This window comes from Bos taurus, chromosome 11 (assembly GCF_002263795.3).
Source record: "Bos taurus isolate L1 Dominette 01449 registration number 42190680 breed Hereford chromosome 11, ARS-UCD2.0, whole genome shotgun sequence".
In the NCBI taxonomy this organism is placed as follows: Eukaryota; Metazoa; Chordata; class Mammalia; order Artiodactyla; family Bovidae; genus Bos; species Bos taurus.
In genome coordinates, this window is record NC_037338.1 from 3,490,199 (window position 1) to 3,512,980 (window position 22,782).

General features: G+C 41.3%; 1 protein-coding gene across 12 annotated transcripts in view; it reads left to right on the top strand.

The window, feature by feature from the left end:
• The window catches only part of VWA3B (von Willebrand factor A domain containing 3B), a 166,395-nt gene that overhangs the window by 96,279 nt on the left and 47,334 nt on the right, over positions 1 to 22,782 (top strand). For 11 of the 12 annotated variants that reach the window (XM_059891646.1, XM_059891645.1, XM_059891640.1 and 8 more), the window contains 4 exons: positions 6,242 to 6,358; positions 7,754 to 7,841; positions 7,924 to 8,080; positions 16,877 to 16,995. In XM_059891646.1, coding sequence (XP_059747629.1) covers positions 6,242 to 6,358; positions 7,754 to 7,841; positions 7,924 to 8,080; positions 16,877 to 16,995 — 481 coding nt within the window. The remainder of the gene's footprint in view (positions 1 to 6,241; positions 6,359 to 7,753; positions 7,842 to 7,923; positions 8,081 to 16,876; positions 16,996 to 22,782) is intronic. The other variant, XM_059891641.1, reaches the window with a different exon arrangement.

Consider the following 22,782-nt stretch of genomic DNA (forward strand, 5'->3'; position numbering starts at 1 on the left):
CTCCAACACCCTTTCCCAACTAGTGGGAACTACTAAGTTCTCCATTTCTAAAATGTTGTCATTTCAAAAGCATTATGTAAATGGAATCATACAACACATGATCTTTGGGTTTTGGCTTGTTTCACTCAACATATTTTCCCCCAGACTCATCCAAATTTTTTACAGGTATCAACACTTCAGTCCTCTTCATTACAGAGTAGCAGCATGTGATATGAATGCTCCAGAGTTGGTTTAACCATTCATCTGTTGACGGACATCTGAGTTGCTTCTAGTTTGGGGCTATTAAGAATAAAGCAGTTCTAAACATTTTTGTACCTGTTTTGTGTGAACATAATTTTTCACTTCTGTAAGATAAAGCCCAAGAGTGCAACTGCTGATTCATATAGTATTGAATGTTTAGTTTTATAACAAGCTGCCAGACTATTTTCTGGAGTGGCTGTGCCATTTCATATTATCACAGTAATCAATGAGTGATTCGGTTTCTCTACATTCTTGTCAGAACTTGCTATTCAGTTCAGTTCAGTTGCTCAGTCGTGTCCGACTCTTTGCAACCCCATGAATCGCAGCACGCCAGGCCTCCCTGTCCATCACCAACTCCCAGAGTTCACTCAGACTCACGTCCATCGAGTCAGTGATGCCATCCAGCCATCTCATCCTCTGTTGTCCCCTTCTCCTCCTGCCCCCAATCCCTCCCAGCATCAGAGTCTTTTCCAATGAGTCAGCTCTTCTCATGAGGTGGCCAAAGTACTGGAGTTTCAGCTTTAGCATCATTCCTTCCAAAGAAATCCCAGGGCTGATCTTCTTCAGAATGGACTGGTTGGATCTCCTTGCAGTCCAAGGGACTCTCAAGAGTCTTCTCCAACACCACAGTTCAAAAGCATCAATTCTTCGGCACTCAGCTTTCTTCACAGCCCAACTCTCACATCCATCATGACCACTGGAAAAACCATAGCCTTGACTAGACAGACCTTTGTTGGCAAAGTAATGTCTCTGCTTTTCAATATGCTGTCTAGGTTGGTCATAACTTTCCTTCCAAGGAGTAAGCGTCTTTTAATTTCATGGCTGCAGTCACCATCTGCAGTGATTTTGGAGCCCCCAAAAATAAAGTCTGACACTATGACACTGTTTCCACTGTTTCCCCATCTATTTGCCATGAAGTGATGGGACCAGATGCCATGATCTTCGTTTTTTGAATGTTGAGCTTTAAGATTGTCATAAATATTTTTTATTTTGAAGGGCTTCCCTGGTGGCTCAGTCACTAAAGAATCTGCCTGCCAATGCAGGAGATGTGGGTTCAATCCTTGGGTTGGGAAGATCCCCTGGAGGAGGAAATGGCAATCCACTCCTGTGTTCTTGTCTGGAAAATTTCATGGACAGAGGAGCCTGGCAGGCTACAGTCCATGGGGTTGCAAAGAGTCAAACACGAATGAACACACACACACACAATTTTTAACTGTTCTGATAGGCGTGTAACATCTCATGGTGATTTTTTACTTACATTTCCCTAATGACTAGTAATATGGAACATCTTTTTATGTGCTCATCTGCAATCCTTACATTCTCCTCAATTAAATGTCTGCACACATGGGCTTTGCACATATTCTGTAAGGATCGTTTGTTTTTTATTGGTGAATTTTGAGAGTTCACTCTCATGGTCACAAAATGGCTGCCCCACTTCTAGGCTCTCAGAACAGAACTTGTTCGTATGTAGGGGACTTACTGTATTTGGAACAATTACAAATGGTATTGATTTTTTAATATAGCTTGCCATATGTTTATTGTTAGTGTAGCAATATGTGATTCATTTTGTGTGTTGATCCCATAATGGACAACCTCACAGAACTCACTTAGTGGTTTTAGGAGCTTTTTTGATTTTGTGGGTTTTTTAAAATGTTGATGTGTGTGTGAATTCCTTACTATTTTCACATATACAATATGTTATCTGCAGATTGGGACAGTTTTATCTTCTTTTCCAGTCTTTCTGGCTTTATCTCTTTTTCTTGCCTTGTTGCAAAAGCTAGAATTTCCAGTAGTATGTTTAATAAGGGTGATGAGAGTGAGCATCCTTGCCTTTATCCTGGTCTTAAAGGGGAAAGATATTCAATCTTTCACCAGTAAATATGATTTTAGCTGTAGGTTTTTCGTGCATACTCTTTGTTAAATTGAGGAAGTTCCCCTCATTCCCAGTTTTCTCAGAGTTTCTATCATGAATTGGTACCGGATTTTGTCAAATGCTATATCTATGTCAAATGATATGTTGTTGCTTAGTCGCTAAGTTGTGTCCAACTCTTTTTAATCCTATGGACTGTGACCCACCAGGCTCCTCTGTCCATGGGATTTCTGAGGCAAGAATACTGGAGTGGATTGCCATTTCCTTCTCCAGGGCATCTTCCCCACCCAGGGATCTCCTGCATTGGCAGGCAGGTTCTTTACCACTGAGGCACCAGAGAACAGGGATCAGTGAAAGTCACTCAGTTGTGTCTGCTCTACTATATGGTCCATGGAATTCTCCAGGCCAGAATACTGGAGTGGGTAGCCTTTCCCTTCTCCAGGGGATCTCCCCAACCCAGGAATTGAAGCGGGATCTCCCGCATTGCAGGAGGATTCTTTACCAGCTGAACCACAAGGGAAGCCCCATCAAATGAGAGATCATGTATCATATGATTTTTCTTCTTTAGTCTGTTGATATGGTGGATTACATTGATTGCTTTCAAATGTTGAAGCAGCCTCATATGTTTAGAACGTCTCCCACTTGGCCTCAGTGTTTATTTCAGTGCTTTTGAGTGTAGCTTTTGGTTTCTCTGAGTATAACAGCCTATAAATGTGACTTACAACACTCTTCTGGTATCAACATTTTACCCCTTTTTTGTGAGTGTGGAGATCTTACTTCAGTTTGGGTTTCTTTGCTGTCCCTAGTTTTCAGTGTCATTGGCTTGAGTATCAGGTGATGATGTAATTTTTATTTAAATCATCAAATATAAATCTTATGAAGAACAGATAATCTATTGTATTTACCATATTTTTTCTCTTTTGTTCTTTCTTCCTTCCTGATTCTCCAAAATTCCTTTTCTCATTTACTTTCTGTTTGAAGAACTTCCTGTGTTCAGTCTTCAAGGGCAAGTCTGCTGGCCACAATAATTTTTTTCTTTGTCTAGGAATGTTTTTACTTTCTCCTCATTCCTGAAGGACATTTTTGCCTTGTTCAGAATTTGCAGCTGATTGTTCTTTCCTGTCTGTAGCTGAAAACATAGGGCCTCTCCCTCAGGCTGCCTACACTTTAAACGTGAAACTGGTTCAGACTGGTTCAAACTGCTGCTTCCCTCTAGGTACTGGTTCCTTTCTCTCTGGCATGCTTTTTAAATTTTTTCTTTGTCTCTAATTTTCAAATGTTTAACTATAATGCATCTTGGCATGGATTTCCTTGGGTTTATTCTGTTTGGGGTTGCACAACTTCTTGATTTGTATGTTGTATCTTTCAGCAAATTAGGGGCACTTTCATCTATTACTTCTTTAAATAGTCTCTCAGACCCACTTTTTTCCTCTGTGTCTTGGGACTCTGATGATATGAATGTTGGATATTTTGCTATTATCCTACAGACCCCTGAGGCTCTGTTTATCTTTTCTTGTTGTGTTTTCTATTGTTAAAATTGGCTGAATTCTATTATTCTGTTCCCAAAGTTCTCTGATAGTACCCTTTGCTATTTTCACCCTGCTATTGAGTTCACCCAAAATGTTTTTCATTTGTTGTTTTTCAGTTCTACAATTTCCACTTAGAAATTTTTATAACTTCTATTTCTTTGCTGAGATTTTTCAATTTGTGTCAAGGGAATTTTATAATTAATGGCTGAACCATTTTTCTGACAGCTTCTTTGAGATCCTTGTCAGAATTCCAGCTTCTGATTCATCATGGTATTAACATCCTTTGATTGTTTTTTCTCCTTCAAAGTGTGACTTTCTTGATTCCTGATATGATGGATGATTTTTTTTATAGTTTCCTGAATGTTCTTTTATGTTAGGGACCCTGGCTGCTATTTATATCTTTTAGATAGCAGTTGTCCTGTTTAAAGTTGACACATAAGTCTCACTTTGGCCTGCTCTTGTGGGTTCTAATGGTCATTTCATTTTGACAGCCTTTGTGGTATCATTTTGGTGCTTGGTTACCTGATGTTATTGCAGCTCCCACTGGTCCCTTTATGGTGCTTCCTGAGAGACCAGAGGAGTTTCCCCAGGCTAGGATGCTACATGTCTCTCAGTGAGGAAGGTTGTGATGGCTTCCTCTGCCATACACACACTGTCTCTTTTGTCTCCCCATGTCTCTAGGCAGAGGAGGAGAGCCTTAAACCCATAGAGACCAAAGAAGTATTTGCTGTACCTTGGTCCCTCTTTCATGTTCTGTCCATTTGCCCTTGTGTCTCTGTCTTAAGCCCACAGGGACAAAGAGGATTCCCATTCTGGCCACTTGTGTGGCAGCATCCCTTTTGCCATTCCTGCCTGGTCGTTCCAGTGAACCTGACTTTTGCTAGAAATGCTACTTGCTACTCATCCTGAATGTTTTAATGGCCTTTTGTCACTTGCACCTTTTGTGCACTTTGCACTTGCACTTTTGTCACTTGCAGATTTGGGATTTGTTGCTCTTGTTAGGCAGCCCTGTGCCAAGTTTTTATTCTGATTCAATTTTTAATTTAGAAGAGTGATGAAATGTGGTGTTAGACTATACAGAGCTGGGGGAGTAGTTAAATGCTTGAATCCACTGCCAGATAAATATGTCTTCACTCATTATTTGCAGTTTGGGAATAGTACAGTTTTCATGTCTGGAAACTTTGGGAGCTAAATTTCATTTTCATTTGGACACATCTGTTGTTTGTACCCAGCAATTTTGATCAAGATGGCCTGCTGGTATAGTGAGAAACAGGAGTTCACCTCTCCTATATGGATCATTTGTCTCTTTTGCTCACAGACACAGCTCCTGAGAAAATTTATCCTTCCAAATTCCTTGTTACAGAAGCAATGGAGACAGGAATCACCCTATTTGTTGCCTAGAAAAGCAGTGACTATCACATAGCACACTCCTGACTCCACACATGGAAACTGCTGGGGTTATCTTTCTGTGTGAAAGGCAATGCAGATTATTAGCTAATTTTCACTCTAATTTCTTGTAAGAAAGGATCTTAAGTCCCTTCTTGTTGAAAACAGGACACATTTTGTTTACAAATACTGCATAAAGCTTTGGTACTACATAAAGGCCTCCAGATCACAAAGTACAGACAACAATTACAATTAGTGTGGTTTCTGTGATCCCATGGGAAAAGTAATCAAATGTCTTGGTGCAAATGCATTATCCTCTGAAGCAGTAATCCCCAACGTTTTTGGCACCAGTGACCGGTTTCATGGAAACCCATTTTTCCACGGACTGGGGTTGGGTGAGTGGGGATGGTTTTGGGATGATTCAAATGCACTTCATTTCTTGTGCACTTTATATCTATTATTATTACATCAGCTCCACCTCAGATCATTATGCATTAGATCCCAAAGACTGGAGAACCCTGCTGTAAAGCACACAGATTCAGTGTCATTATTTACTTAGTGTCTACTTGCTAGTTGAAAGGACCCAACAGAGGGTAGAAAAGAATACAAATAAAAGTGTAGACAGCAGCTGTGGTGGGCAGAGCTTCTAAAATGACCTACAAAGAGGTCCCGTTCTAAACCCTGCACCCTGTGAAGGTAATGGGCATCACTTCCCTGATTATGTTATGTGTGACCCTCAGCCAGGGTTCCTAGGAGAGCCCCATGTACTCACATGAGCCCTTGAATGCGGGGGCTTTTGCCAGCTGGTGGCAGAAGAGGAAGTCAGAGATTTGAGGCAAGAGGGAAATCAGTGTGCCATTGCTGGTTTGAAGAGGGAGGGGTCCATGAATAGGAATGGGGGTGATTAAGAAGCTGAGACCCCTGCATAACAGCCAGCAAGGAAATGGAACCTAAGTCCTCCAACCACAAGGAAATAATTTCTGCCAACAAGCTAAAGGAACTCAGAAGCAGATCTTTATCCAGGAGGGGCAGAGCCTGAACTCAGATCAGTAGAATCCACCATTACACAGCATCTACTTGGTGGCAGCACCGTCCCCCTGAGGGTTGGGAGACTAAACCTGCTTTCTTTTTAAAGGTCCAAGGACATAGCTGCATCTCCCGAAGCACCTCCTTCCATCCCAAATTCCTTTAACCCTTCTCCCTGTGACACCCACAGAACCAACCAAAACCAGCCTGCTCAGAAGCCAGCTGTCCACCCTCAGGAGCTCAGCCTGCAGTGAGAGGAGGGACAGGCTTTCCAGTTCTAGCAGCTGGAACATGCCAAGTGACAGGGGTAAGCTGTTGAGGGTCTATACATCAGGAAGCCCAAGCTGGTCTCCCCTCCCCAGTGCGTCTTCTCCTGAAAGAGCTGAGGAGAGAGATTGAGGGGATGCAGATCATTTTTAAGTGAGTCTAGGTTTCTACCTCTTCAAAGGACTCCCTGATAAGTCAGGTTGTCTTGCTTTAGCGAACGGGCCTTCCTTAGGGCCAGACTTGCATTTATCAGTCCCTGGGTGTTTAATACACCCTTGGCTCGTGTAACCACTGGCACTAGTGGTGGTGCTGGCTGCCACTCCGTGTTCTGAATTTGAGAACCTCATGCTTCACAGTTGGTTTATTTTCTTCCATTCATTCACAGGTGGTACCATCTGACGAGCCCCTCTCTGATCCATACTGTCAGCCTTATGGGGGCTAAATATGAGGAAAATTCGACTTTTCCACTCAGTGTTTATTGATGATATCATTATTTTTAAAATAGTAAATTTAAAGACTTAATTTCCTAACATTTTAATTCCTATAGCACTTTTCCCTAAGTTTCATGGAGTTAATAAATAATAAGCCCCCGGCTAAACACACACATCCGCACAACCCCTTAAGTAGGAGGAAGCGCATGAGGGACAAATTTATACCTGCTGTTACTGAGCCATAGCTTAATCAAACCTTGTGTTCTTCAGTGCTGATCTGTGGGGTGCCTTTTCCTCAATTTTAATTAACCTTCCATATTTCCTAAATCTACTACGTGCACAGTCCTTTAAAAGGATTATCATATGATGACTGAGATGTGATTTCTTAGGCATTTAACTAGCTCACTCCCAAACACCCCTTCTTCTACTAATTCAATTAGCTAATATTGCTTTTCATTTGTAAATCCAAGCTTCTATAAAAATAGACATTAAAAATTCCAAATAATAGTTTGAAGATTTGAACTTACAACTAAATAGGACTTAGTAGGGATTTTGGTTTTCCACATAGAGCTGAGGAATCAGGGACGAAACTGTCAAAAACAAATGTTGAACGAGGCTGTCCTATATAGTCTGGGGGGAGTCTAATGAGGGCAACACTGAATAATTATTGGCTCATGGCATTCTTATTTGACATTTAGAAGATACATTTTCTGGAGTGTGAGAGAATGAGTCCGTCTCATCCTTCCACAGAGAGAGATCTCAGTGGGTATGGGGTGAGGTAGATTAGTTAAACAATGCGAGTACCCTATTACCCGTGTATCAGCCTTTAGTGTCCATTGCAAATTCATTTTGCCTAGAACCCACTCAGAGATCAGCTCTTGGAGATCTAGTCCATTCATTAGTCCTCAGACACACTGAACCCAGAGATGAGTGTGATCCGTTTGCATTTTGATATGAACCCCACATGTGAGGAAATTATACAGCTTCCATTTTCTTTTCTACAGAAATGGGCATCCTGCTGACAAATGAGTTTCCAGATGACAAGTCATTAGAAAGATTGACTCGAGAAGGAAGCCAAGTTTATGACCAAGAGTGAGTACTTCAGTTTTACTAGGACAGGCTTGTTATGTGTTTGTTTGATATGTCTTAAAACGTCACAGTCTCATGTTCTTAGTTCTGCAGGAATGTCTTCAGCAACCTGGCTCAAGATCCACGGCTTGGCAGCCAAGAAGCTCACCATCATGGATGCTTTGTCCATGGCTGCCATTCCTCACAGCTCCACCTACGTCCCTGTTCTGGACAAGCACGTTGTTTCCAAAGTCTTTGATGAGGTAGAACTGATTTTCTATACGTCCCTGCTTGATGTACTTTTCATTTCCTGCTTACATAGAAAGTAGTCCACTTAATGTCTTGTACAGTTGTAATAGAAATGTATTTCAGCCATTGGGAAAAAATTATTCATAAAGACAATGAAAAGTAGAGGGAGAAGCTCTAAGCATTTTTGCTTCTAAGCTGAGAAGAAATTGGCCTTTGTTTGGTTGGCAGTTCATGGCTCCTTGCTAATGGATGGCAGTGTGGAGCTGCAGAAATGTCTGAAAAGCCTCTATGTCAGAGTCACGAGTCATGAGAGAATACCATTCAATATCAAAGGTCAGGGAGAACTTGTGGGAAATTATGATCCTCCTTTGCTTACCTTCTCTTCCTAAATACAGTGGCATCTTTTCCATCATAAAAGTCTCCAATGGAAAAAATCAAAAGGAGGGAAGGAGAACCACATGGGGCTGAGAGAGAGAAACATGTTGAGTGATTTTCAAGAAGGAAAATAAATGGAAGAGTATTGAGGGTTCTGTTTAGAAAGCAAAGCCAACGAAACAGGACATGTATTTTTCTCCTGTGCCTTCCACCACGGGCACTCATGCTCAGGGCCTTCTGTGGCATTGTAAATTCTCACCACAAGCCTGTGGGCACATAGTACACACATGCTCTCCTCATTCCATTATTGATAAGAGCAAGAATCATGACAATGAAGCAAATAATAGTGCAGTAAATTCCAGTTTCACCCTCAAAGCACACATACATCTTTTATTTAATATTTTCTCTAACTGGAAGAGACCCTCAACTAAAGAAAAGAATGGGAAAACAATGATTGAAAAATACAAACCCTCTGGGTGAGATATATAGCTTTTATATTTGAACCTAACAGTTTTTTGGAAAAGTAGACAAAAAGTAGAATGGAGCTGAAAAGGAAACATGAATCTTAACTTCCTTCACTGAGAATTTTAATTTACTTTTACTCCAGTGTCCTGTGTGCGGCCACGTCTGTCTGGGTAGAATTGTAAAGCATCGTTTGGTTTTGTCCCCAGCCATTTGTTTCATTCATGACTTATGTATGGGCTGTTTCTTCTTCTGGAACACAATGCTGTTTTGGTTTTCATGTTTCCTGGACCAGCATCAAATCTGTCACCTTGGAAATGAAGTGTTGAGCAGAGAGGTTGCCCTGGCAACTCTTCATTCAGTTCATTCCAGTTCAGTTCAGTCGCTCAGCTGGGGCACGTTCAGTTTTCAGTGGACCAGATAACTTTAACCTTAGCTCTTTCAAAACAATGAATTCATCACCAAGTCATATACAGAGTAAAACTGCTTTAGCTATTTGATGAATCTGGAATTTAAAGGTCTTTATTGCCAATTGCTTTGGAAAAAAAAAGAATGTGGGAACAATAGTTTTTGCATCATTGGAAAGGCCACTACAACATCACACATCATCCTATCTTCAACAGCATCTCATCAAAGCTTCCTGCTTTGCTCTAATCTGGGTCCAGCACATAGCTCTATGACCAGGTAGCCTGGGCTTGCACCCATCCCTGTCACTTACTCCTGACAGGCCATGGCAAGGTCTTTTAATCAGGTATGTGAGGAGCCCTCGTGCTGGGTTCTTTTTTTTAATATTTTTTATTAATTTATTTGGCTGCACCGGGTCAGTTGTTTCACATGGGATCTGAAGTTGAGGCATGTGGGATCTAGTTCCCTGACCAACGATTGGCAAGCCCAGGCCCCCTGTGTTGGGAGCGTGGAGTCTTAGCCACTGGACCTCAGGAAAGTCCCTCGTACTAGGTTCTGAGAGAAGCATTTTATCTCATCAAAGTGTCTGATCTAAAACTTAAAGCAACCTAGTGAGGTGACTATTTATCTCATCATTTAGCTGACAAGCAATGTTAGGGATGCTGCTAAGGGCATAACATTTTGCTGCTTTCAAATATAATAGCATTGAAAACTGTGTTGATAGAAAAGTTAATTAAAAATTTTAAAGGACAGTTAATACAAAAACTGTATGTATTCATTGTGTAGAAAATTGGAAAATACAGATAAGTAGAAAAGAAAGAAACATTAGAATATAATTTCTCAAAGATTAATTATTTGATGACTGTTTGATCAAAGCTTTTTCATTACATATATTGTCTTTTGTTCTCTGTTTTGTTTTACCAAATGAAGTTGAACTGAAGATACTCTGTGCCTTGATTTTTACTCAACAATCTATTTTGAATATCATTCCATACCAGAAAATTTCATTCATAAAATTTACAAATTCAAATTTCATTTATAAAATTTACATTAAAAATAATCTTTTTATTTTCTAAAAGTTTAGATTGAAGTTTGTGAGATGTAACCTACCCTGTTGTAAGTAATGTATTTTCATGGGTTTATGAATGATCTTATTGACACACCTCTTTGCCAGTTAATTTTGTGGCCCTGCCTTCAGTTTGCTCTATGGAAACCTGGAAATGTTTCTATTTAAAAAGCAGAGGTTTGGGACTTCCCCAGTGATGCAGTGGCTAAAGACTCTGCCTTCTAATTCAGGGGGTTCCGGTTTGATCCGTGGTCAGGAAACTAAGATCCCACATGCCATGGAGTGTGGCCAAAAATTAAATAAACACAACTTGTTTAAATAAATAAATACAAGCAGAGGTTTAAGCTTTAGCACTGCACCTGTGTTCAGAGTCAGCCATGTGGGATGTGCACAGCCTTCGCATTTTCATTACTCACAGCCAGTCAGACCTCTCCTTGCCCAATCTGGCGGCAAGCTCTGGGATATGTATAGGAAGAAATGATTTAGTTGAAAAACAGTGAAGGTGTTGAATTCAGTCAGTGTCTAATGATAAATATATAAACACCAGTTTGCATCATTTTCTCATTTTCAAAATGTTGTGGGATCGCTTATAAACACAGCAAGAATGTGGTCTGGTCCAATTCTTCCTGGACTACTGTAACAACTAATGACAGTGCCTACAGTTCAGAAAGGCAATGCCAAAGAATCTGAGAACTCAACTCACACTCTAGCGAAGTAATGCTCAAAATTCTCCAAGCTAGGCTTCAGCAGTACGTGAACCGAGGACTTCCAGACCTTCAAGCTGGATTTAGAAAAGGCAGAGGAAGTCAAATAGCCAACAGCCAATGGATCATAGAAAAAGCAAGAGAATCCCAGAAAAACATCTACTTCTGCTTCATTGACTATGCTAAAGCCTTTGACTGTGTGGATCACAACAAACTGTGGAAGATTCCTAAAGAGATGGGAATACCAGACCGCCTTACCTGCCTCCTGAGAAACTTGTATGCAGGTCAAGAAGCAACAGGTAAAACTGGACATGGAACAACGGACTGGTTCCAAATTGGGAAAGCAGTACATCAAGGCTGTATATTGTTACCTTGCTTATTTAACTTATATGCACAGTAGATCATGAGAAATGCCAGATTGGATGAAGCACAAGTTGGAATCGAGATTGCTGGGAGAAATAGCAATAACCTCAGATATGCTGATAACACCAGCCTTATGGCAAAAAGCAAAGACAGCCTCTTGATGAAAGTGAAAGAGGAGAGTGAAAAGGCTGGCTTAAAACTCAGCATTCAAAAAACTAAGATCCAATCCCATCACTTCATGGCAAATAGGTGAGGAAACAATGGAAGCAGTGACAGACTTTATTTTCTTGGACTCCAAAATCACAGCAGATGGTAACTGCAGCCATGAAATTAAAAGATGCTTGCTCCTTGGAAGAAAAGCTGGTTTTTCCAGTAGTCATTATGGATGTGAGAGTTGCCATAAAGAAAGCTGAATGCCAGAGAATTGATACTTTTGGACTGTGGTGTTGGGGAAGACTCTTGAGAATCCCTTGGACAGTAAGGTGATCAAACCAATCAATCCTAAAGGAAATCAGTCCTGAATATTCACTGGAAGGGCTGATGTTGAAGCTGAAGCTCCAATACTTTGGCCACCCGATGTGAAGAACTAACTCATTGGAAAAGACCCTGTTGCCGGGAAAGATTGAAGGCAGGAGGAGAAGGGGAAGACGGGATGAGATGGTTGGATGGCATCACCAGCTCCATGAACATGAGTTTGAGCAAGGTCTGGGAGTTGGTGATAGACAGGGAAGCCTGGTGTGCTGCAGTCCATGGCATCCCAAAGAGTCGGACACGACTGAGTGACTGAACTGACAGTTCTGTGCCCCACTTTCTTCATTTAGCATATGTTAGGCACATATTTCCCTGTAATGACCGTTTTTGGATGAATTTTAATAGTTGTAATAATATTCAGTAATATGAATTACTACAATTACTTTAGCTATTCCCTGCATTATTCGACAGTTTACTTGGCATTTTGTGAGTGCCTGTTTCCCTACATCTTAGCTGTCACTTAGAGCAGTAACATTAAAAACAAAAAAACCTGCCTATTGCTAAGGGGAAATGGTACTCCAAATTTAACTTTTTTTCTTTTATTGTTTGAGAACAGTTTTTTATGTAAGCTAAATATATCTCTTAAAATTTTGGTTACATCATTCACATTCTTGGCAAACACGTCTTTTAAAATAGCAAAGTTATGCTCATTTCATGCCTCAATCACCAAGAACTCAAATCTGGTGGAGTTTAAGACACAGTATTTTACAATATAGATAAATTTCTAAAAATGTTGGAGCTTTAGCCATTACTTGAATTTATATAATTTTAGTATTTTACATATTTCGAAAATGGTTACTTTGCACATGTATTGTGTTTTAGAAACTAGTATTTTTTAATAGAGTAAAAAACTACAGAGTTCAGTGGAGAGGAAAAACAAGTAACAAAACTGCATTTCAATGTCTGTATATGGAAGGATTGAATGAGAAAATATATAGAGGGCTTAGGAGTTGGCAGACAGCAAAAGATAAACACTATTATCATTATTGATAAAACTGTTCTCAACTATTGATAAAATTATTGGTTAAGGAGTGTCTCTGGTCTAACAGTGGGAAAAATTCTAGCAGAACCATCCCAAATTGAGGCTGTCCATGGATTCAGCAGTTATAGTCAGTGACTCTCTCTCTGCCCCTCTGCCTTTCTCAGTCTGCTCTTTCTCCCTCGAGTTACAATCTCGCACAGACTGTGATTATCATTAATTTGGTAAGGCTTCTAGGTTAATCTCAAGAGGATTAAAATAGGCAATACCTTGAGGCTCCCTTTTATTATCAAATACTGTCCAGAAGGGCCCCACCATAAGTTAGTAATGCTTGATTTCCATTATAAGAGGTAAAAAGTAAAACATGTTCAAAGGACATGTGACCAAGTGGTTTCATTCCCTTTTAAGCAATGTCAGTTTCCTCATTAACTGCACTCCCCTCCCCACCTGCCTCCCTACAGAAGCTGAACAGCCAGGATTCTGATCCCCCAAGTCCCTGTGAGAATGCCTTTATGACCTCACAGTCACACCAAACTTGGCATCATAAAGAGAATGTCCCCTGGGACCTTCAGCTGATCACCATGTTGTAAAAACTAAGACCACAGACTGAAGGTGTGGAGCATGACTTTGTCTTTCCCTCAATCTGCACACAGAAAGGAATGAGAGTGGGTGCACATGAGCCACATTTGAACTGCTACCACCCTGAAGTCCAAGATGGCCATGCAAGGGATGAGATCCAAACCCACGAAAGAGGGAGGTAGAACGTTAAACAAAGGGTTTTCTTTACACACCTTCTGGCAGGGGTCCAGCAGATCCTGATGAAGTCATATAATGTTGCTAAATATTTTGTGGTGTTGATTTGCAGTTGAGCCGTAAGTTGGCAATTTGAAGAGCTGTTTATAGACTTCTAAAGGGAACTTTTTCCCAGGAGGGATAAGAGTGTAGGATCTTTCACTTTTTTGAGGCTGTTTTTTCCCTCTAAAAGTTTATGTGGTATTTTAAAAGATGGTGGGTTTTGTTTGTGTTTTTTTCTTTTTCACTTTTGTAAATTTCTTTCAATATTCAAAATCCAGTCAACTCACCTTTATTTTTTGTTTGATTGATTTTTGGCTGCACTGGGTCTTCATTGCTTTGCACAGGCCTTTTCTAGTTGCGTCGCGTGGGCTTCTCCTGTTTCAGAGCCTGGGATCTAGGGCGCGTGGGCTTAGTTGGTCTGCAGCATGTGGACCCTTCCCTGACCAGGGATCAAATCCATGCCCCCGAAATTAACAGGAGGATTCTTAACTGCTCAACCACCTCGACTCACCTTTTAACCCACTGTTCAGGCTCCTTCTCTTGGACAAAGCTTGCTTAGAGGTCACATGATGAATTCTTTTGTCTTACAAGTAGCAAGATTTGACTATTCAGCCTAACTTAATTGCTTCCTTCTCAGTTTCCTGAATCTTTGGCTATTTTGTTTGTTTTGGTCTTGAGGTTTTAATTGCAAAATCAACATACATAGTTTTCAATTTCAATGTCTTTTTTTTTTTAATGATGTTATTTTATTATTCAAAATATTGTTATTTTTCTCATCCATTTGTTTTCATGGCACATCTGTTCTTACACTTTCTTATAACTGTTACATCTTGGAGCAACTTAATCGCTAATTTTAATCAAAATTAATATAAAATTATTGTTAGGTGGTCATAAAATTAATTTCTACTTAAGTGAATTGATATTCAGATTGTTGATTTGCTCAGCTACCATTTGGGGCATTTTTGTGTGTGTGTGTTTAGGAGTTTTAGTTTGTTGGCTCATTTTTAATAAGACTTTTAAAAAATCTGTTTTTTCCTCTGCCTTCTTTTTTTTGCAGTTACCTAAATGCATCCCCTTACTCCCCGGTCATTGGCATTTAGAGCTCTTATCCCATGATGATACTGGGCTAGTGCAGATTGAGGGTGGCTTGGTTTAGTTCTTGGTTGTGAAGCTACATGAGCGTTCTCTCTCATCAGGCAGGGCCTTCTTGCAGGGGTGAGAGAACCTCACGCACCAGCTTCAGGCACTGAGCCTGACTCAGAGTCCCACTTGCTTCCTGGGAGCTGAGCTCCCTCTGCCCCTGCCGTCTTTGGACACAAGAGCCAACAAACAAACCTGCAGCTTCAGTCCTGCTGACGTGTTCAACTTTTTCTCTATAGAAATATATCGATGCATCTTTCTTTTACTTTCTTTCCTTCTTATTTTCCTTCTTTTATTTCTATGCATTTCTCTTAAATAATAACAATATAATTTTTGTATGATTTGGAGGCAAAGGGAAGCATGAACTCTGTATCATCTGGAATGAAAGTAAAAATTTACTTCTTAAAAGTGATTGCCCATATTTCTAAAGTGCCTACATGCTCCTTGTGGTTGGAATCACATGCAGTATTGAAACACCACTGTATCTCAGTATTTCTCCTGTTAGACTTTCTTTTGCATATGAATATTAAGATATGGAATATACCTTTTGAGGAACATACATTTATTCCTTTATCAACAGATATTTGTAAAGGGCCAAGCCTTGTTCAGGTGATAGAAATAAAGAGGTGATGAAACAAAGTTCCTGCTCTTAAGGAGCTTACATTTCTAAAGAAGGATAAGTGAAAGTCACTCAGTCCTGTCCAACTCTTTGCGACCCCATGGACTATATAGTCCATGGGATTCTCCAGGCCAGAATACTGGAGTGGGTAACCTTTCCCTTCTCCAGGGGATCTTCCCAACCCAGGCATTGAACCCAGGTCTCCTGCATTGCAGGCTAATTCTTTACCAGCTGAGCCACAAGGGAAGCTCAAGGGAGGATAAATAATATGCAAATAGGTAAAAGTGAAATATTGGGCTTCCCGGGTGGCTCAGTGACAAAGAAACTGCCTGCCAATGTAGGAGACCCAGGTTCGATGGTTGGGTTGGGAAGATCCTCTGGAGAGGGAAATGGCAGCCTACTCCAGTATTTTTGCTCAGGAAATCTCATGGACAGAGGAGTCTGGTGGGCTACAATCCATGGGGTCACAAAAGAGTTGGACACGACTTAGCAACTAAGCAGCAACAAAAAGTAAATTATTACAGGTCCTATTAACATAGCATGGAATGAGAGACATCCCCAAACCCAGAAAGAAGCAAGCATCAGATGCAGACAGAATTTTTTTTAAATGCCCTCTCATTCTGGTTCTCTACTGTTGTTACAGAGCATGGTTTCATTGATCACTAAGCTGTCTTTATTTTACATGTCTAAGAATCTCTTCCAAATTGATAAGGAAAATGGCCCAGAGATATTAATTATAATCGTATATTCTCAAGAGAAAATCAAATTTAAAATAAGTACTTGAAAAAGATGTTGAATCCAACTGAAAAGTGAAAGTGTTAGTCACTCAGTCATGTTTGAGACTTTTGTGACCCCATGGACTCTAGCCCGCCATACTCCTCTGTCCATGGAATTCTCCCGGCAAGAATACTGGAGTGGGATGCCATTCCCTTCTCCAGAGGATCTTCCCAACCTAGGAATTGAACCCATGTCTCCTGCATTGCAGGTGGATTCTTCACCATCTAAGCCATCAGGGAAGAACCTAACTAGTCATTTACAAAGTAGCAGCAATGAGATTCTATTTCTTATTGCTCATGCCCATCAATTTGACAGAGTCTTATGAAGAGAATACTTGGTTCTGATTAGGGTTTCCTGAAATAGTTTTTTGAGATGATGGTTATTTTTAAAATATGTGGTTTTAAAAATTGGAAGGAAAAGGTTAGCAATGATATCTCTGATTTTTATTTCTTTATTTTTTATTTTCTGTATTTTCTAATTTCTCTACAAATCTAAAGTATTGATTTTCTAGCCAGAGAAACATATTGTACAACCATTAAATGGAGTTTTGAAGGCACATGTTAAGTGACACTTTCCTTTGACATTGGCGTATAGGTGTTCCCTCTGGCACATGTGTGCAATGACACAAATAAGATGACTTTAATTAACCCCCAAGGAGTGAAGCTCAATATCTACAAGCAAAAAGTGGAACAGGCAATTAAGTCCTATGAAAAGTGAGTATTACTCCTGGCTACTCTTTAATGGATGTGGAATTTGTTTTGGCTTTTCTCTTGTTTTAGCTTAAAATTTTCATCTGGAGCAGCTATTTAACAATAGTCCATAAGAAGTATTAACAGCAGCCCCAGCTAACAGAAGGGGCTTCCTCTATGCCTGTGCTGCATTAAGTACATTACCTGAATGTGCCCAGTAGGGTTTTCAAGAAACCATCTTTCCTTTCCAAACTCTGTAGACATCTCATGTTTCCATAAACTCTTTTTTCTTTTTAAAGATTTTCTTTTGATGTGGACCATTTTTTTTAAGTCTTTATTGAATTTGTTACAATATTGTTTCTATTTTTTATGTTTTGGCTTTTTGGCCACAAGGGATATGGGACCTCATCTCCCGGACCAGGGATCGAACCCCAGCCCCCTGCCTCAGGAGGTGCAGTCTTAACCACTGGACTGGCAGGGAAGTCCCTCCATGAACTCATAAAGCTTTCTTTTTAGCAGAGTGAACTGGACCATTTTAGCATTTAACTTTCTGTAAAGTGACTAATAAAACCCCACAATAATGACATAATTTACTTAAACAATTTTTAAATCAAAAGCAAGATGATGACCAAGTTGACTGCAGTGAAAACTGTACTCTTAAATAGTCACTGTGTTCATGCTGAGTTAGGGGGCCTGTCTTCACAAGGGCAGATAACCCAGGATTTGGCAGGCAACTGCCAGGCTGGAGAAGAGATCCAGATGGGAAAGAAACCCAGGGTCCTTGAATCCCAGCCCCTTCCTGGGGCCTGGCTCCTTCAGGCCTGACCTGGGAGCCCATCTCAGAGTGGAGATTACTGCTCTGTGGTTAGAATCTCACCCTCTCCCAGCTCTCTAGTCACCTCCCCACCCTGCCCTGTAGCACTTAATTACTCCTTATGCACACTCTTGATTAAACTTTGAGCTATCCAGCTCCTCCAGGCAAGTTCTTATTCTTGGTTCTGGAAGTTGTGTAACTGGGTTTTCATTTACTACCATGTGGTTGGGGAAAATCCAAGTAAGCAAAAGTGATCAGGGCCCAGGCCAGCCCTTACTGGTCTACTGTCATTTTTTCGTGTGTCTAGTGTGTGTTCAAAAAAGTATTGGTTTGGTCCCAAAGTTCGGATTTTTCCATTCCATGTTATAGAAATACCCAAATAGACTTTTTTGACCAACTGAATATAAGGTCTGACTTCTGCCACCTGGAGTGCAAGAGCCAGCCCAGAGACTGGCCTTTCTGTACTAGGCCCACCTCTGCTGCTGCTAAGTCACTTCAGTCGTGTCTGACTCTGCGACCCCATAGACGGCAGCCCACCAGGCTCCCCCGTCCCTGGGATTCTCCAGGCAAGAACACTGGAGTGGGTCGCCATTTCCTTCTCCAATGCATGAAAGTGAAAAGGGAAAGGGAAGTCGCTTAGTCGTGTCCAACTCGTCGGGACCCCATGGACTGCAGCCTACCAGGCTCCTCCGTCCATGGGATCTTCCAGGCCAGAGTACTGGATTGGGTTGCCATTGCCTTCTCCTAGGCCCATCTCAGGCCTCTCCAAATCTGCTTACACTTGAGCTTCTTCTGCTACCCTCACCTAAGAACTGAGGCTGTGTTGCATGGGCTCCTTCTGTTGCCTCAAGGCTTTTCTGAGTCTTTGTGGGCCCTTCATTTCCCTCCAAGGCAGGCTGAACTCTCCCAAGGGTCACCCTCCCTGCTGGGCCAGAGACTTTGCTCTGTCTGGTCCTCTTCTCTGCCTCTTCCTCTGCACCAGGCAGGCCTTCCCTTGCCTCCAAGCTCTATTGCCACTCTCCCTGCCCACCCACCCAGCTATCCTCTTTCATCCCTTCTTGCCTCAGCACTAATGGCCACCGCCACCCCCCCCGCCCCCAACCCAGAGGCCCTTCCCCAGCGACTCTCCAGCACCCACTTTGACTGTGGTGCTTGGGAGTGCTCCCAGCTTCAACGCAGGCCTGCCTCTCCCCTGTGAGGATGTCAGCCCCCAGGGCAGACTCTGGGCTGCTGGCTTTCCCCCTGGTCTCCCTCTTCCTAGCAGGTGTCACTGTATATATTTTGACTGTTGGAATTTAATTTGAATTTGATCTAATTCAGGTTTAGTTATTAAAATTCATCTAGTTCAGTTATATAAAATATAATATAATGATATCATTTATATTATAATTTAATTTGCTTGACTCATTCAAATATTTGAGTGCTGTGATTACCTGGTCTGTGAAAGCCTACAACAGGGCCACAAGCTGGGGCTTTGAGGTCAGACAGCTCAGGGGTTTCATTCTTGGTTCTGACAGTTGCTTGACAGATCATGTGACACTTGTGAGCTTCAGATTCCTTATTTGCAAAAATCTGGTTTGAAGGTTATGTAAATTATATACATAAAGAGCAACTAATGTTAATTACTTCCCTCTTTCATTCCCTGAATCTGCTGATGCTAAAATAACCATAAATACATGGGATGGAAAAGTCAAATAGTTCTTTCCACTAAGATGACCCTTTCCTGAGAATTTCCAGAAGGACAGAGACCCTCTGTTCCTAGGCAGAAGAGAGTCCTTCATTCATAGCAAAACCAAAATACAGACCTAGTAGTGCTTTGTCCCAGTTCTTACTTCCAATAAGTGAATCTGGAAAAGTCTTTAATACCCTCAGAGAAATATTATACCATATTGTTATTAAAATAATAAAATACTATTAATTTAAATATGATTATTAGCATTAACTTTAATATGATTAATATTGATTGAATGTATATTATTTGGTATCATTAATTTGATGTTTATTTTAAATGAATTATTTAATATTGTTTTTAATAATATTAACATTCATATTGTATAGAACAAAGCTTCTGATCTTTTGTGTTTAATAGTATTTGTTTGCTGGTATAAATGTCAGTTCCCTTTTCCATCTTGCTCCATCTTTCTAAAGCTATGCAGACTATGAAAAATAATTAGTGAAACTTGATTTATCCCCATCTCATCCCCAATAAAACATTTCTAAGGAGTTTCCCACCACAGGTAAGCCAGATATAACTCTTAAGTCTGTATGGTTGGGGATGACCAAGTAAGTTGGAAGCTCACAGTCCTTTGGTCAAAGTAGTGACACTCTAGCTATTTTGGTCACACCTAATTCCCTTGTGTTTCAGTATTTTAAGAATTGCAGGAGCAGTTTTGACTTTGTGTATCTGCACATAAGCTCTGAGGATATCAGTGCTGGCTAGATTCTTGGGTGATTTTTATGTAGCTATGTTCATGGTGAACCTGAAGTCAAGTTTGGTTCTCCTAAAAACAGAGGAAGATTGTGGTTTATCAAACCCCAGTATCCCGGATGGCTCTCATCCCACACTTTTAAAGGCGTTCCTGCGGCTGCCTTCCACACTAGTGGAGCCAGGATTCATATACTCTCCACGACCCTCAATTCATGCCTGCTTGCTTTTGCTGTGTGCTTTGAAATAGTTCAGTGAAGATGGCAAATGGAGGAATAATAGGGGATATGAAATACATACCCTCTTACGAAAATATCTTCTGAAGAAACAAATTAAAATTAGAGACGGGGGACTTCCCTGGCAGTCCAGTGGTTAGGACTTCTCACTTCCAATGCAGGGAGTGTGGGCTCAATGCCTGGTGGGGGACTAAAATCCCACCTGCATGCAGCATGGCCAAAATAATAATAATAATAAATAAAAACACTAACCTTTGAGCACTTAGTACGTGACAGGCACTGTGGTAAGCATTTTTTTTTTCATTTTAAAAATAAAATTAGAGACATGTCATAGCTAATTGGACCCACATTCACCAACCATTCCTGAATTTCTAAGTCTCCCTCTTCTTTAGAACCTGGAAGGAATGAGCCTTAGTTATTTCTGATCACTTTATACATACTGCCCATTTAATCCCCTCAATGCCAGGAGTAAGTGGTGTTATCCTTGTTTTATTGGTAAGAAAGCAGTTTTCAAAAGTTGCATAACAGGGGTTTCCCTGGTGGTCCAGTGGTTATGAATCTGCCTTGCACTGCAGGGGTTGCAGGTTCGATCCCTGGTTGGGGAACTAAGATCCCACATGCCATGGAGTAACTAACTAAGCCTGAGTGCCACAACTACTGAGCCTTGCATGCCACAGCTAGAGAGTCCAAGTGCTGCAACTAAAACCTGACACAGCCAAATAAATGAATATTTTTTAAGTTATGTAATAGGAGCACACAGCAGTAAAGCAGAGCCTCTGAGATTTGAACCCAGACCAGAGTCTGCCAAGCCCTTGTCTACATTCCCAGCCTCTCTCTTCCATTGCCTCCACTTTCAAGGTTTAAATTTTAAAATATTTTTAAATAGTTTTTTATTTTCCATAAATGCACACAAGTTTTAGAAGCCCTCTTTAATCAACCACATGATTAAAGAAAATTGGGACTTCCCTGATGGTCCAGTGGCTAAGACTCCACACTCCCAATGCAGGCAGCCCAGGTTCGATCCCTCAGGGAACTAGATCCCACAGTCCACAACCAAAAAAATCCTGCATGCCACAATGAAGATTAAAGATCCTATTGTGTGTTAGTTGCTTAATTGTGTCTGACTCTTTGCAACCCCATGGACTGTAGCCTGCCAGGCTCCTCTGTCCATGGGAATTCTCCAGGCAAGAATACTGGCTGGAGTGGGTTGCCATTTCCTTCTCCAGGGGATCTTCCCAACTCAGGGATCAAATCTTCATTGCAACCCAGGTCTCCCTCATTGCAGAAGAATTCTTTACTGCCTGAGCCACCAGGGAAGCCCTGCGTGCCGCAACTAAGACCCAGGGCAGCCAAAATAAATAAATAAATAAAATTTTTTTTAAAGAAAGCCAGTTTCTTGTGACCCCATGGACTATAGCCCACCAGGCTCCCCTGTCCTTGGAATTTTCCAGGCAAGAATACCTAAGTGGGTTGTCATTTCCGACTGGGATCTTCCTGACCCAGGGATCAAAACTGGTCTCCTGCATTGCAGGAAGGTTCTTTACCGTCTGAGCCACCAGGGAAGCCCTTCTAAAGAGGCCACAAAGAACCAAAACTATCAAAGGAGACAGGGGCAGAGCTGGCTTGTTTCCTGCTTCCTGACACTTTCTATCACTTACAGAGCGTTTACCTGTGTCAGACACAGTTCTATGTACGATGCATACACTTGCTTGTTAAATCTGCACTGCAACACTGGTTGGGAGGTACTGTTATTATCCGCATTCTACAGAAAAGTTGGCTACTGGCCCAAAGTCTACTGGATAATAAGAGGGGAACACTGAGCTTTGGGCCCAGTGGCTCCAGAGTCTGTGCTCTTTACCACCACACTAGACCCCCTTTCCATGACCTCCCCAAGCTCATGATGGGTGATCAGGGCAAGATAACACCACCCAAAGTATGCTCCCAGAGCCCTGTGCCACAGACACTGGGCCCAAGGATTAGGAGCGTGCCTCCTGGGGAGTGGCAGTATTCTCCCACTCCATCTTATTGAGACTTTTCTTTTCATGGACACAGCTCACAGCCCATTGAGCCAGTGTTCTGTGCTTGGTGCTCCTGGAGCACCACTGATGAGTAACAAGAAAAGGAGCTATAACTACCCAACTGAAAGCACTGGCTCCAACTTCCTCCTTTCCAGAATCTTTCTGCAAACATGTTCAGTGAGCTTAGTCTCAGCCCCAACTCTCGATGCTGGATGAGCAAGGCGCTTCATCATTCTGCCCCCTCAGCCGCCACATTTGGAAAACGAGGAGGTCAGGCTGGTTGATCTCTAAAGTGTATCCCAGTTCTCTTATTTATGA